The sequence below is a fragment of the Macaca nemestrina genome, chromosome 14 (genome assembly GCF_043159975.1).
Source record: "Macaca nemestrina isolate mMacNem1 chromosome 14, mMacNem.hap1, whole genome shotgun sequence".
NCBI classification, from domain to species: domain Eukaryota; kingdom Metazoa; phylum Chordata; class Mammalia; order Primates; family Cercopithecidae; genus Macaca; species Macaca nemestrina.
This window is the reverse complement of record NC_092138.1, coordinates 49,054,399-49,069,333: the sequence shown is the minus strand read 5'-3', so window position 1 is coordinate 49,069,333 and position 14,935 is coordinate 49,054,399. Positions and strand designations below refer to the sequence as shown.

Below are 14,935 nucleotides of genomic sequence, written 5' to 3'. Positions count from 1 at the left end.
ATATTTCTATGGGAATATCAGACTTTACATATTTTAACTTAACATATTTTCTAGAGAAAAGTACTATTTTAATAAATGCCTCATCTCGGTTTATAAAACAGTAAAAAAGACAAAAGTTTAGCAACAGTGTTTCATATTAAATTTAATGAGATGAGTGTCTGTATTTCCAGTAGCTAATAGGCTTTCCTACTGTAAATAGAGAAGCTAATAGGTTTTCCAAACCCCTTCACACTAGAGTGGGGAAAAAGTGGAGGGAAAGTGAGGAGAAGAGGCCAAAACATTTAAGTCAACAGACATTAACAATTATTTGATCTGGAGAGAAATATTAACCATCAGGATTAGCTTAAGGACAACCATAATACTCTAGCAAACCTTATCAGTAAACTAGTGTAACAGAAATCAGAAGCCTTAGGAACTACAAGATGTGTATGAAAAAGCCACTTGCAATCTGAAAGCACCTAAGTATAATTACGTAAGTCATCATTTTATTTTTAAGTTGTGCTCCTAAACCACAAGCAACAACAATCTTTCAGAGATTCACATCTTTCAGTTATGACTGTATGGGAGGGGTGGCAGGTGGGCCTGTCAAAAGATGGACTCTAAAAGACGACTGGCCCGGCACATTGGCTCACTCCTATAATCCCAGCACTTTGGGAGGCCGAGGTGAGCAGATTGCTTGAGTTCAGGAGCTCAAGACTAGCCTGGGCAACATGGCAAAATCCCACCTCTACAAAAACTACAAAAACTTACCCGGGTATGGTGGTACTCGCCTGTAGTCCCAGCTACTTGGGAGGCTGAGGTGGGAGAACCACCTGAGCCCAGAAGGTGGAGGCTGCAGTAAGCTGTGGTCACACCATTGCACTGCAGCCTGAACAACCGCAGTGAGACTCTGTCTCAAAAAAAATTCTCCTTATTTTTATATATCAAAAAAACAATTTTTTTAATTAAAAAAAAAAGATACTAAAAGAGGGAACAGTGAATGCTGGAACACAAAATAAGTACCTGGCTGGTTTCCCTTCAATTGACATGGAGGTTACCACAATTTTATCCTACATCCTTAAGGATATTACTTATCTTCTTAAGGAAACCATACAGAAAAAAGAAAAACAGAACAATAAAATCATTAATGTCACTCCACTGCAACCAATACTCTGTGTTTACACTCATTTTAACTTACTTTCTTCTTGTCAAAGAAAAAGCCCCTTCCAGCAGGGCACAGTGGCTCACGCCAGTAACCTCAACACTTTGGGAGGCAGAGGCAGGTGGATCACGAGGTCAGGAGTTCAAGACCAGCCCGGCCAAGATGGTGAAACCCCATCTGTACTAAAAATACAAAAGCTAGCTGGGCATGGTGGTGGGTGCCCGTAATCCCAGCTACTCAGGAGGCTAAGGCAGAGAACTGCTTGAACCCGAGAGGTGGAGGTTGCAGTGAGCCAAGATTGCACCACTGCACTCCAGCCTGGACAGAGTGAGGCTCTGTCGAGGAGAGGGGAGGGGAGGGCAGGGGAGGGGAGAGGAGAGGAGGAGAGGAGGAGAGGAGGAAAGAAGGAAAGAAAGCGGGAGAGGGAGAGACAAGAAAGAAAAGAAAGAGGGAAGGGAAGGAAGGAGGGAAGGAAGGAAGGAAGGAAGGAAGGAAGGAAGGAAGGAAGGAAGGAAGGAAGGAAGGAAGGGAGGGAGGGAGGGAGGGAGGGAGGGAGGGAGGGAGGGAGGGAGGGAGGGAGGGAGGGAGGGAGGGAGGGAGGGAGGGAGGGAGGGAGGGAGGGAGGGAGGGCCCCTTCCACTAAAAGCTAAAAGCTAGTCCAGTCACCTATGCTGTCTACATCATCCCTTCAATAATATTATTCTATAAAATATCTCCTCTTTTTCCTGTATTTCCTACCCTTCCTTCTCCATTGATTTCTTCCTTCAATATGAGAATGTTCTAGGTTATTCCCTGGGAGGAAGGTTAAAAAACAACCCTTGAATTCATATATCTTCACTCTCTAGGTATTTTAAACCACTGCTTCTAGAAAGTTTGTTAAAAATATTTTTTTTTTCTTCTGAGACAGGGTCTCTTGCTCTGTTGTCCATGCTAGAGTGCTACAGTGGCAAAATCATAGCTCACTGTACCCGCCAACTCCTGGGCTCCACTGATCCTCCCACCTCAGCTTTCTGAGTAGCTAGGACTACAGGTGCATGCCACCACACCTCGCTAATTCTTTTTTAATTTTTTATTTTTTTTGTCTTCAGAAGGAGTTTCACTCTGTTGCCCAAGCTGGAGCCCAGTGGCGCGATCTTGGCTCACTGCAACCTCCACCTCCTGGGTTCAAGTGATTCTCCTGCCTCAGCCAAGTAGCAGAGACTACAGGCGCTCGCCACCATGCCCAACTAATTTTTGTATTTTTTTAGTAGAGAGGGGGTTTCACCATGTTGGCCAGGCTGGTCCTGAACTCCTGACCATGAGTGATCAGTTTGCCTCCGCCTCCCAAAGTGCTGGGATTACAGGTGTGAACCACCACACCTGGCCCTTGCTCATTTTTATTTTTATTTTTATTTTTTGTGAACTCCTGGCCTCAAGCAATCCTCCTCCCACCTCAGCCTCCCAAAGCATTGGGATTACAGGTGTAAGCCACCACACTGGACCAAAATACAGATTCTGATTCAGTAGGTCTGGAATAGTGCCTAAGTTTCTGAGTTTCTAACAAGCTTCCAGGTCTTTTGGATAATACTGGTCCATGTGCTACAATTTGAATAGTTAGGCCCTTAACTATCTTCCCCTTCCCTTAAAGTCAAGCTTCTAGGGGGGGAAAAAAAAAAAGCTTTTATTACTCCAATTCCCAATCATTTCTAAACCCTGTCTTTCTAATCTGGCTCATATGCTCAATGACCCTATAAAGCTGAAAGATCACCATCCTAACTATACTGACTTGAAGGAAAACTACAGTAGCTAAACAGGATGGACAATACTAACGGAGTTAAACAAATGCTGCATAAAGGTCAAGTAAGATAATATAAAGACAAATTATCCTTTGGTTTTGAAAATTTGAAAAAAATGAGGACTTCTTAAACTTCTTTTTTTTTTCTCTTTTTCAGCCTAAGTTGTCAACTTCCATGGAATATGAGTATCTTTATAACAATTTCACTAGAGCTCTAATGCAACAATAGTGGGAGATGAGCTTAACAAGTGGTGGTCAAATGGCTACCCCTTAATACCTGAACAACTATAAAGAGAATAATCAGCGGACAGGTGTGGTAACTCACGCTTGTAACCCCAGCACTTTGGGAGGCAGATCCCCTAAGGTCAGGAGTTCAGGACCAGCCTTGCCAATATGGTGAAATCCTATCTCCGCTACTAAAAATACAAAAATTACCCGGGCATAGTGGTGCACGCCTGTAATCCCAGCTACTCAAGAGGCTGAGGCAGGAGAATCACCTGAACCCGGGAGGCGGAGGTTGCAGTGAGCCAAGATCACACCACCACACTCCAGCCTGGGCAACAAAGTGAAATTCTGTCTCAAAAACAAACAAAAAACAACCACAACAACAAACAGAGAACAACCAGCAACCAAGTGTTTAAAAAAAAAAAAAGGGCCGGGCGCGGTGGCTCAAGCCTGTAATCCCAGCACTTTGGGAGGCCGAGATGGGCGGATCACGAAGTCAGGAGATCGAGACCATCCTGGCTAACACAGTGAAACCCCGTCTCTACTAAAAATACAAAAACTTAGCCGGGCGAGGTGGCAGGCGCCTGTAGTCCCAGCTACTCGGGAGGCTGAGGCAGGAGAATGGCGTAAACCCGGGAGGCGGAGCTTGCAGTGAGCTGAGATCCGGCCACTGCACTCCAGCCTGGGTGACAGAGCGAGACTCCGTCTCAAAAAAATAAATAAATAAATAAATAAATAAATAAATAAATAAAATAAATAAAAAATAAAAATAAAAAAAAAAGGCTTCATGAATCAGAAAAATTTGGATATGTGATGATACTAAGGAACTAATCATTTTTAAGGTATGGTATCATACTTACATCAAAAGAAAGATTCAACAAAAGAAAATCAATGTAATACGTAAGAGAACACAGGAAGAAAAAATACATGATCATCTCAATTGACAAAAGGCATGTGATAAAATTTAACACACTTTCATGATAAAATCTCTCAGAAAACTAGGACTAGAAGAACATTTCTTCAACATGATAAATGGTATTTAAAGAAAAGTTAGTTAACCTCATACTCAACAGTAAAAGACCTAAAGCTTTCACTGAAATTTAACTAAAATCAGGAATGAGACAAGATGCCTGCTTTCACCACTGCTATTCAACATATTAAAAGTTCTAGTCAGAGTAATTACACGCACATACAAAAAGTATCCAAACTGCAAAGGAAGAAGTAAAACCATTTCTATTTGCAGATGACATGATCCTATATATATATTTTAAAAGTCCCAAAGAACCCACAAGTTATTAGAACTAATAAATTCGCAAAGTTGCAAAGTGCAAGATTAGCACACAAAAATCAGCTGTTTCTATACACCAGCAACAAACAATCCAAAAATTAAGAAAACAACACTATAACAGAATCCAAAAGAATAAAATACCTAAAAATAAAATTAATCAGAGTTAAAATACACACAATGTTGCTTAAAGAAATTAAAGAAGACCTAAACGAATGGAAAACATTCCACGTTCACAAGCTGAATTATTTAATATTGGAAAGATGACAATACTCTGCAGATTAATCTAAAGTTTAATGTAATCTCTATCAAAATTCCTACTACACATTTTGTATAAATAGACAAGCTGATCCTAAAATACTTGCCAGGATGTTCCCAAATATCTATAATATATTTTAGTAATGGTAATGATAATAAACACCCCAATACATCACATGTATATATGGTAAAGTTTTATAGGTATTCTAAGAGCACATCCTTTTTACAGAAGAGTCAAGGTAGCCATTTGGAGAAAGGGTGGACCTTTGTAGGCATTTACAAAAAAGAATGTCCTTCATTGGTAGACTAGATACTAGACACTTCATGAAAACTATAGCACTTATCTGTAAACACCCTCCTCCCAGCATTGAAAGCCACACAGTACAATTGTATTTAAAATAGGACTGCTCTTTACTTAAACAAGTACAGGTCTTCACAAAAACTCACTGCATAACCCAAGCAGCTCCTTAAAATGATAGTGTCTTTATTATAGCTTCTCGTTTTATTGTGTTTAATTAATAATCTTATTTGATAAGTACAACAGAAACAAAATGACACTTTAAGGTCTAATGTCTTCATTTCAATATTATTTTGAAAGCAAATGATCTAACAATTCAAGTGCAATGCAGAGAAATTCAGTAAGGGTGGATACTGGCATGTAATATATTACTATAATGAATCCTGAAGTAACCATAAAACTATCAATAATAATAAACTATCAGTAATAATAAAACTATCAAGGATTTCAAATTCCTACTTCCATGGCCCTTAAATAAATTTTATTCCTTCACTATAGCAAAGAAAATAAGTCACCATACCCAATATCTGTAAGGGGTGGTTTATCTCTCCCTCTCTTATAACAGAGGAAAAGTTCTGGGCTTTTCAGACTTCCATAGTTCAAGTTTGCTTGGAGAGCTGATGGAGTGGCTTCTACACAGGTGTAACCTTCAGGTACTGTTTCTCCAGCTGATTTGATAATAATGGCAATGTCTGTAATTGGAGCTTTAGGTCCAGTTGACTTAGTATCTAAACGATTTATTTCTTGATCCAAAAGAGTAGATGTGTCAGTGAGACCAGCTACAACAAAGTAGTCTGTCACTCTTGGTCCTTTGTCTTCTATCATGGCTGCTACTGTATTTCCTAGAAGAGGGAGGGGAAAGATATCAATAAAATAAAATGCTTTATCCTGACAAAAATTAATATATCCTTGAGTTAATAATCATCAACTAGCACACTTCCCAGCTGGATTTATAATCAAACTGTCTTTCTGAGAAGAAGGCTGCTTTTATCATCTTGTCAGCTAGTAAAAGTCAAAGTACAACTTAACAGCATCAATTCATTTGTAACACAACTATAATCTTTTCATATTCTATTAAGAATAATTAAACTGGGGCCAGGCACGATGGCTCATGCCTATAATCCTAGCACTTTGAGGGGACAAGGTAAGCAGATCACCTGAGGTCCTAAGTTCGAGACCAGTCTGCCCAACATGGTGAAACCCTGTCTCTACTAAAAATATAAAAATTGGGCTGGGCATGGTGGCTCACACCTATAATCTCAGCACTCTGGGAGGTAGAAGTGGGTGGATCACCTGAGGTCAGGAGTTTGAGACCAGACTGGCCACCATGGCAAAACCCCATCTCTACAAAAATACAAAAATTAGCTGAGCATAGTGGAAGGTGCCTATAATCCCAGCTACTCGGGAGGCTGAGGCAGGATAATCACTTGAACCCAAGGGGCAGAAGCTGCAGTGAGTGCAGACTGCTCCACTTCACTCCAGTCTGGGTGAAAGAAAGAAACTCCATCTCAAAAAATAAATAAAAATAAGAATAAATATTAGCCAGGTGTGATGGTGTGCACCTGTTAGTCCCAGCTACTCGGGAGGCTGAGGCATGAGAATCACTTGAATCTAGAAGGCGGAGGTTTCAGTGAGTCCAAATTGCACCACTGCACTCTGGCCTGGACGACACAGTGAGACTCTGTTTCCAAAAAAAAAAAAAAGGCCGGGCCCAGTGGCTCACGCCTGTAATCCCAGCACTTTGGGAGGCCGAGGTGGGTGGATCACTTGAGGTCAGGAATTCGACACCAGCCTGGCTAACATGGTGAAATCTCGTCTCTACTAAAAATACAAAAATTAGCCAGGTGTGGTGGCGGGTGCCTGTAATCCCAGCTACTCAGGAGAATTGCTTGAATCTGGTGGGCAGAGGTTTGCAGTGAGCCGAGATAGCGCCACTGCACTCCAGCCTGGGCAACAGAGCAAGACTCCATCTCAAAAAAATAATACTAAACTGTCAGAGGTGGACTACAATATTTTCCTTTGGACTACAATATTTTCCTTTGAGCAAAATGTACTTAATGAACAATATTCAGATCATTCAAAATATCATTCTAAGTTACAGAAGTCTTAGAGCTAAACTCCACATTTAAATAAATTGAGCGCATCATTAGTCAAGATCTAAGATCAGAAATATTAAGGTAACAGTAATAAATATCATTAAAGCAGTTCTCAACAATCCAGTTAGAACTCTTGTGCTTTATAAGAATTAAACTTTCCATAAACACTATGTAAAATAAGTAAGCTTAGGAATCATTAAATATTTTATATCTAAAAATGCCAGATAGAGCGTAAGAAACAACAACCAGTAAAACCATTACCAGAAACCACAATCAAGATAGTGAAACATATCCAGGTCGGGCACAGTGGCTCATGCCTGTAATCCCAGCACTTCGGAAGGCTGAGGCGTGCAGAACACCTGAGGTTGGGAGTTCAAGACCAGCCTGACCAACATGGAGAAATCCCATCTCTACTAAAAATACAAAACTAGCCAGGTGTGGTGGTGCATGCCCGCGATCCCAGCTACTCGGGAGGCTGAGGCAGGAGAATCGCTTCAACCCAGGAGGCGGAGGTTGCAGTGAGCCGAGATCATACCACTGCACTCCAGCCTGGGCGACAACAGCAAAATTCCATCTCAAAAAAAAAAAATGAAAGAAAACATATCCATCGACACCAAAATTTTCTTGTTCCTCCTTCATTATCTCTCCTCCTCAGGCAACAAGTTATCTGCTTCCTATCAATATAGATAAGTTTCTAGAATTTATATAATAAGCAGACTCATACAGTATGTATTCTTTTTTCTCTGGCTTCTTTACTCATCATAATTATTTTGTGATACATCCACGTTGTTGCTTATATCCTTTTATTATTGAGTGGTATTCTACTGTATGAATATACCACAATGTTTATCCATTCATCCATATTAATAGACATTTGAGTTATTTCCCATGTGAAACCATCACAAATAAAGCTGCCATGAATACCCATGTACAAATCTTATGGACATAATGCTTTCATTTGTCTTGGGTAAATTCCTAAAACAGGATGGCTGGATTAGGTGTATATAGTTCTAAAAAACTGCCAAATAGTTTTATAAAGGGAGTGTACCATTTTTTTCACTCTTGTCAGCTTTGAGAGTTCCAATTGTTCTACATCCTCTTAAACACATTGTAAGATCAGTCTTTTTAATTCAGACATTCTAAGCAGTATGTAGTCATATCAACTTCTAGTTGTATTTCTATATAATAGCAATGAATAGAAATACAACTGATTTTTACATATTGATCTTATATAATGCAATCCTGCTAAAATCACTTATTAGTTTAGAGCAATTTGTAGGTTCCATCGGACTTTCCACATAATGTATCTGTGAAAAAAGACAATTTTTTTCTTCTTTCCTTCCACTGTAGCTGCCTTTTATTTCTTTTTCTTGCCTTATTGCACTGGCCAGTACAATGTTAAGATAAATGGTAACCAAAGATACCCAAATGATCAATAGACAAATATGCTTATCACTGGTCACAGCAGCACTATTCGCAATAGCCAAAAGGTGAAAACAACCCAAGTAACCATCAAGAGATGAATGGATAAAAAAAAATGTGATATAAACATACAACGGAGTATTATTCACCCATCAAAAAGAATGTAATGCCAACATATGGACAAAATAGAAAAACCTTGCTTTGTCTTGCAACTTGGGTATGAGCTCATCCACAGTAAAATAAAGCACCAAGTAGATTCCTAAAGTTTCCAACTCCAGGCCCCAGCTTCTGGACAGCATTTCTAGACCCATCCTAGGCCAAAAGGGAACCCTCCACCCTGAAGGGAAAAACACAAGCCAGCTACATTCACAACCCGCTGAATAAAGAGCCCTTGGGACTTGAATAACATCAGTGGCAGCCAGGCAATACACTGTACTGGCAAGACCCAGTACTGTGCTGGTTTCAGGTCTAACCCAGCACAGTCCCAGTGGTGGTGGTTGCAGGGGTGCTTGTGTCACTCCTCCCCTCAACTCCAGGCAGCTCAGCATGGAGAGAGATGCCATTTGTTTGGGGGAAAATAAGGAAAGAGAACAAGAAACTGTGCTGGTAATCCAGGCAATTCTGGCTATTATCCAAGACCACTAAGGTCATACAGCTATAAGTCTACAAGAGTCACGGCACTACTGGGCTTAGGGTGCTCCCTAATGTAGATATGGCTATAGAGACCAAGGACTTAGATCAAAACAATCAATTACCTTTGAATACTTAGAAAGCTTTTTCTAGAAGGATAGGTACAAACAAGCCCAGACTGTAAGACTACCATAAATACCTAACTCTTCAATGCCCAGACATCAACAAACATCACAAGCATCAAGACCATCCAGGAAAACATGACCTCACCAAACAAACTAAATAAGGCACCAGTGACCAATCCTGGAATGACAGAGATATGTGACCTTTCGGACAGACAAGTCAAAATAGCTGTTTTGAAGAAGCTCAATCAAATTCAAGATAATACAGAGAAGGAATTCAGAATCCTATCAGATAAATTTTAAAAAGAGATTGAAATAATTTTTTAAGATCAAGCAGAGGCCGGGCGCGGTGGCTCAAGCCTGTAATCCCAGCACTTTGGGAGGCCGAGACGGGCGGATCACGAGGTCAGGAGATCGAAACCATCCTGGCTAACACGGTGAAACCCCGTCTCTATTAAGAAATACAAAAAACTAGCCGGGCGAGGTGGCGGACGCCTGTAGTCCCAGCTACTCGGGAGGCTGAGGCCGGAGAATGGCGTGAACCCGGGAGGCGGAGCTTGCAGTGAGCTGAGATCCGGCCACTGCACTCCAGCCTGGGCGACAGAGCGAGACTCCGTCTCAAAAAAAAAAAAAAGATCAAGCAGAAATTCTGGAGCTGAAAAATTCAACTGATAAACAAAAATGAATCAGAGTCTTTCAATAGCATAACTGACTCAGCAGAATAAAGAAATCGTGAGCTTGAAGACACACTATTTGAAAATACAGTCAGAGGACCGGACACGGTGGCTCAGGCCTGTAATCCCAGCACTTTGGGAGGCCGAGATGGGCAGATCACCTAAGGTCAGGAATTCGAGACCAGCCTGGCCAACATGGTGAAACCCTGTCTCTACTAAAAATACAAATTAGCCAGGCATGGTAGCAAGCGCCTATAATTCCAGCTACTCGGGAGGCTAGGCAGGGGAATTGCTTGAACCTGGAAGGCGGAGGTTGCAGTGAACCGAGATCACACCGTTGCACTCCAGCCTCGGTGACAAAAGCAAAACTCCACCTCAAAACAAAAAATAAAAAACAACAAAAAAAAAAAAAAAGAAAGAAAGAAAGAAAAAAGAGAAAACAGTCAGAGGAGACAAAATAGTAAAGAATAAAAAAGAATGAAGCACACCTACAAAAACTAGAAAATAGCCTCAAAAGGGAAAATCTAAGAGTTATGGGCCTTACCAAAAAGGTAGAGGAGAGAGAAGTGGGTACCAAGTTTATTTAAAGAGATATACTACAGAGAACTTCCTAAACCTAGAGAAAGATATCAATATTCAAGTACAAAAAGGTTATAGAACAGCAAAGAAATTTAACTCAAATAAAATTATCTCCGGACATTTAACCATCAAACTCCCAAAGGTCAAGAATAAAGAAAGGATTCTAAAAGCAGCAAGAGAAAAACACATAGCATACAAAGGAGCTCCAATGTGTCTGGCAGCACACTTCTCAGCAGAAACTTTACAGGCTAGGAGACAGTGTATGACATATTTAAAGTACTGAAGAAAAAAAAAACACTTTTATTCTATTATTTTCAGTATATCCACTGAAAATATTATATCCACTGAAAATATCCTTCAAACATGAAGGAGAAATAGACTTTTCCAAACAAATAAAAGCTGAGGGATTTTGTCAACACCAGACCTGTCCTACAAGAAATACTAAATGGAGTTCTTCAATCTGAAAGAAAAGAACATTAATGAGCAATAAGAAATACCTAAAGATACAAAACTCCCTGGTAATAGCAAATACATAGACAAATACAGAATATTAACACCATAATTCTGGTGTGTAAACTACTCATATCTTGAATAGGAAGAATAAAAGATGAACCTATCAAAAATAATAACTACAACCAGGTGCAGTGGCTCACTCCTGTACTCCCAGAACTCTGGGAGGTGGGAGTAGGCAGACGGCTTGAGTTCAGGAGTTCAAGACCAGCCTGGGCAACATGGCAAAACCCCGGCTCTACAAAAAATACAAAAATTAGCCAGGTATAGTGGAGCACACCTGGGATCCCAGCTACTCAGGAGGCTGAGTTGCAAGGATGGCTTGAGCCGGAGAGGTCGAGGCTACAGTGAGTTGAGATTATGCCACTGCACTCCAGCCTGGGTGACAGAGCAAGACTCTGTCTGGAAAAACAAAACAAAACAAAACACCCAAAAGCCTATAACAGACACACAGAAAACAAAAGGCAAGACATTAAAACATACCACCAGAAAATAATCAGTTTCCCATAAAGGAAGATAGGAAGATGGAAGGAAGGAAGGAAGGGAGGGAGGGAAGGAAGGATGAGAAAACAAATAACAAAATGGTAATAGAAAGTCCTTATCAATAATGACACTGAATGTAAACAGACTAAATTCTCCAATCAAAAGACATAGAGAGGCTGAACGGATTTAAACAAGCACAGTTCAACCATCTGCGGCCTACAAGAAACAGGTTGGGCACAGTGGCTGATGCCTATAATCTCAGCACTTTAGGAGGCTGACGCAGGAGAATTGCTAGACCCCAGGAATTTGAGACTAGTCTTGGCAAGATGGTGAGACCCTGTCTCCATAAAAAATAAAGAAAAATTAGCCAGGTGCAGCGTCATGTGTCTGTAGTCCTAGCTATTTGGGAAGCTGAGGTGGGAAGATCCCCTGAGCTGAAGAGTTTTGGTCATAGTAATCCGTGATCACACCACTGCACTCCAGCCTAGGGGACAAAGTGAGACCCCGTCTCTTAAAAAAAAAAAAAAGAAAAAAACTTTAAATAGAAAATTTTTAAAAAGAAACACACTTCACCTAGAAAGATACACACAGACTAAAAATAAAGGGGTCACCGGGCATGCTGGCTCATGCCTGTAATCCCAGCACTTTGGGAGGCTGAGGCGGGCGGATCACCTGAGGTCAGGAGTTTGAGACCAGCCTGACCAACATGGAGAAACCCTGTCTCTACTAAAAATATAAAATTAGCCGGGTGTGGTAGCACATGCCTGTAATCCCAGCTACTAAGGAGGTTGAGGCAGGAGATTTGCGTGAATGTAGGAGGTGGAGGTTGCGGTGAGCTGAGATTGTGCCATTGCACTCCGGCCTGGGTAACAAGAACAAAACTCCGTCTCAAAAATAAATAAATAAAGTAAATAAAATAAAAAAATAAAGGGAGGGAAAAAGACATTCCAGGCAAATGGAAACCAAAAGAACAGGAGTAGCTATACTTGTATCAGATAAAACAGATTTCAAGATAAAAACCATAAAAAAAAGACAAAGAATGTCATTAGATAATGATAAGGGTGTCAATTCAGCAAGAAGATATAACAATTATAAATACACACGCACCCAACACTGGAGAACCCAGATATATAAAGTAAACATTATTGGAGCTAAAGAGAGATGGACTCCAGTACAATAACTGCTGGAAACCTCAACATCTCACTTTCAGCACTGGACAGATCTTCCAGACATAAAACTAAGAAACATTTGACTTAATCTCCACTATAGACTAAATGGACCAAACAGATACTTACAGAATATTTCATCTAACGGCTGCAGAATATACACATTCTTCTCCTCAGCACATATAACATCCTCAAGAACACAGCATCTATTAGGCCACAAAAAAAGTCTTAAAATTTTTTTTAAAAAATTGAAAGTACGTCAAATAGGTCTCTGACCACAATGTGATAAAAAAGAAATCAGTTTTAGTTATGAAGTCCTTGGCCATGCCTACGTCCTGAATGGTATTGCCTAGGTTTTTTTCTAGGGTTTCTACGGTTTTAGGTCTAACATTTAAGTCTTTAATCCATCTTGAATTAATTTTTGTATAAGGTATAAGGAAGGGATCCAGTTTCAGCTTTCTACATATGGCTAGGCAGTTTTCCCAGCACCATTTATTAAATAAGGAATCCTTTCCCCATTTCTTGTTTTTGTCAGGTTTGTCAAAGATCAGATGGTTGTAGATGTGTGGTATTATTTCTGAGGGCTCTGTTTTGGTACCAGTACCAGGCTGTTTTGGTTACTGTAGCCTTGTAGTATAGTTTGAAGTCAGGTAGCGTGATGCCTCCAGCTTTGTTCTTTTGGCTTAGGATTGTCTTGGCATTGTCGGCTCTTTTTTGCAACAAAAGCCAAAACTGACACATGGGATCTAATTAAACTAAAGAGCTTCTGCACAGCAAAAGAAACTACCATCAGAGTGAACAGGCAACCTACAGAATGGGAGAAAATTTTTACAATCTACCCATCTGACAAAGGGCTAATATCCAGAATCTACAAAAAACTTAAACAAATTTACAAGAAAAAAATCAAACAACCCCATCAAAAAGTGGGCAAAGGATATGAACAGACACCTCTCAAAAGAAGATATTTATGCAACCAACAAACACATGAAAAAATGCTCATCATCACTGGCCATCAAAGAAATGCAAATCAAAACCACAATGAGATACCATCTCACACCAGTTAGAATAGAGATCATTAAGAAGTCAGGAAACAACAGGTGTTGGAGAGGATGTGGAGAAATAGGAACACTTTTACACTGCTGGTGGGACTGTAAACTAGTTCAACCATTGTGGAAGACAGTGTGGCAATTCCTCAAGGATCTAGAACTAGAAATACCGTTTGACCCAGCAATGGGTATATACCCAAAGGATTATAAATCATGCTGCTATAAAGACACATGCTCACGTATGTTTATTGCGGCACAATTCACAATAGCAAAGACTTGGAACCAATCCAAATGTCCATTAATGATAGACTGGATTAAGAAAATGTGGCACATATACACCATGGAATACTATGCAGCCATAAAAGAGGTTGAGTTGAAGTCCTTTGTAGAGACATGGATGAAGCTGGAAACCATCATTCTGAGCAAACTATCACAAGGACAGAAAACCAAACACCGCATGTTCTCACTCATAGGTGGGAATTGAACAATGAGATCACTTGGACACAGGGTGGGGAACATCACACACCAGGGCCTGTTGTGGGGTGGGGGGGAGGGGGGAGGGATAGCATTAGGAGATATACCTAATGTAAATGACGAGTTAATGGGTGCAGCACACCAACATGGCACATGTATACATATGTAACAAACCTGCACGTTGTGCACATGTACCCTAGAACTTGAAGTATAATAAAAATAAGTAAATAAATAAATAAAAAGAAAAAAAATCAGTAACAAGAGGAACTTTGGGAACTACATAAATACGTGGAAATTAAAGAATATGTTCCTAAATGACCAGAGGGTCAATGAAGAGATTAAGAAAGAAAATTTTAAAATTTAAGACTGGGCGCGGGCCAGGCGCGGTGGCTCAAGCCTGTAATCCCAGCGCTTTGGGAGGCCGAGATGGGCGGATCACGAGGTCAGGAGATCGAGACCATCCTGGCTAACACGGTGAAACCCCGTCTCTACTAAGAAATACAAAAAATAGCCGGGCGAGGTGGCAGCGCCTGTAGTCCCAGCTACTCAGGAGGCTGAGGCCGGAGAATGGCGTGAACCCGGGAGGCGGAGCTTGCAGTGAGCTGAGATCCGGCCACTGCACTCCAGCCTGGGCTACAGAGCGAGACTCCGTCTCAAAAAAAAAAAAAAAAAGACTGGGCGCGGTGGCTCGCACCTGTATTCCCAGCACTTTGGGAGGCCGAGGCAGGTGGATCACAAGGTCAGGAGTTCAA

General features: G+C 40.7%; 1 protein-coding gene across 10 annotated transcripts in view; it reads right to left on the bottom strand.

Annotated features, from left to right (window-relative positions):
- LOC105489059 (DENN domain containing 4C) overlaps window positions 1–14,935 on the bottom strand; it is a 148,222-nt gene that overhangs the window by 95,929 nt on the left and 37,358 nt on the right. For 9 of the 10 annotated variants that reach the window (XM_071077832.1, XM_071077833.1, XM_071077834.1 and 6 more), the window contains one exon: window positions 5,502–5,823. In XM_071077832.1, coding sequence (XP_070933933.1) covers window positions 5,502–5,806 — 305 coding nt within the window. In that variant the 5' untranslated portion in view covers window positions 5,807–5,823. Of the gene's footprint in view, window positions 1–5,501; window positions 5,824–12,792; window positions 12,870–14,935 lie in introns of all 10 variants that reach the window. The other variant, XM_011753682.3, reaches the window with a different exon arrangement.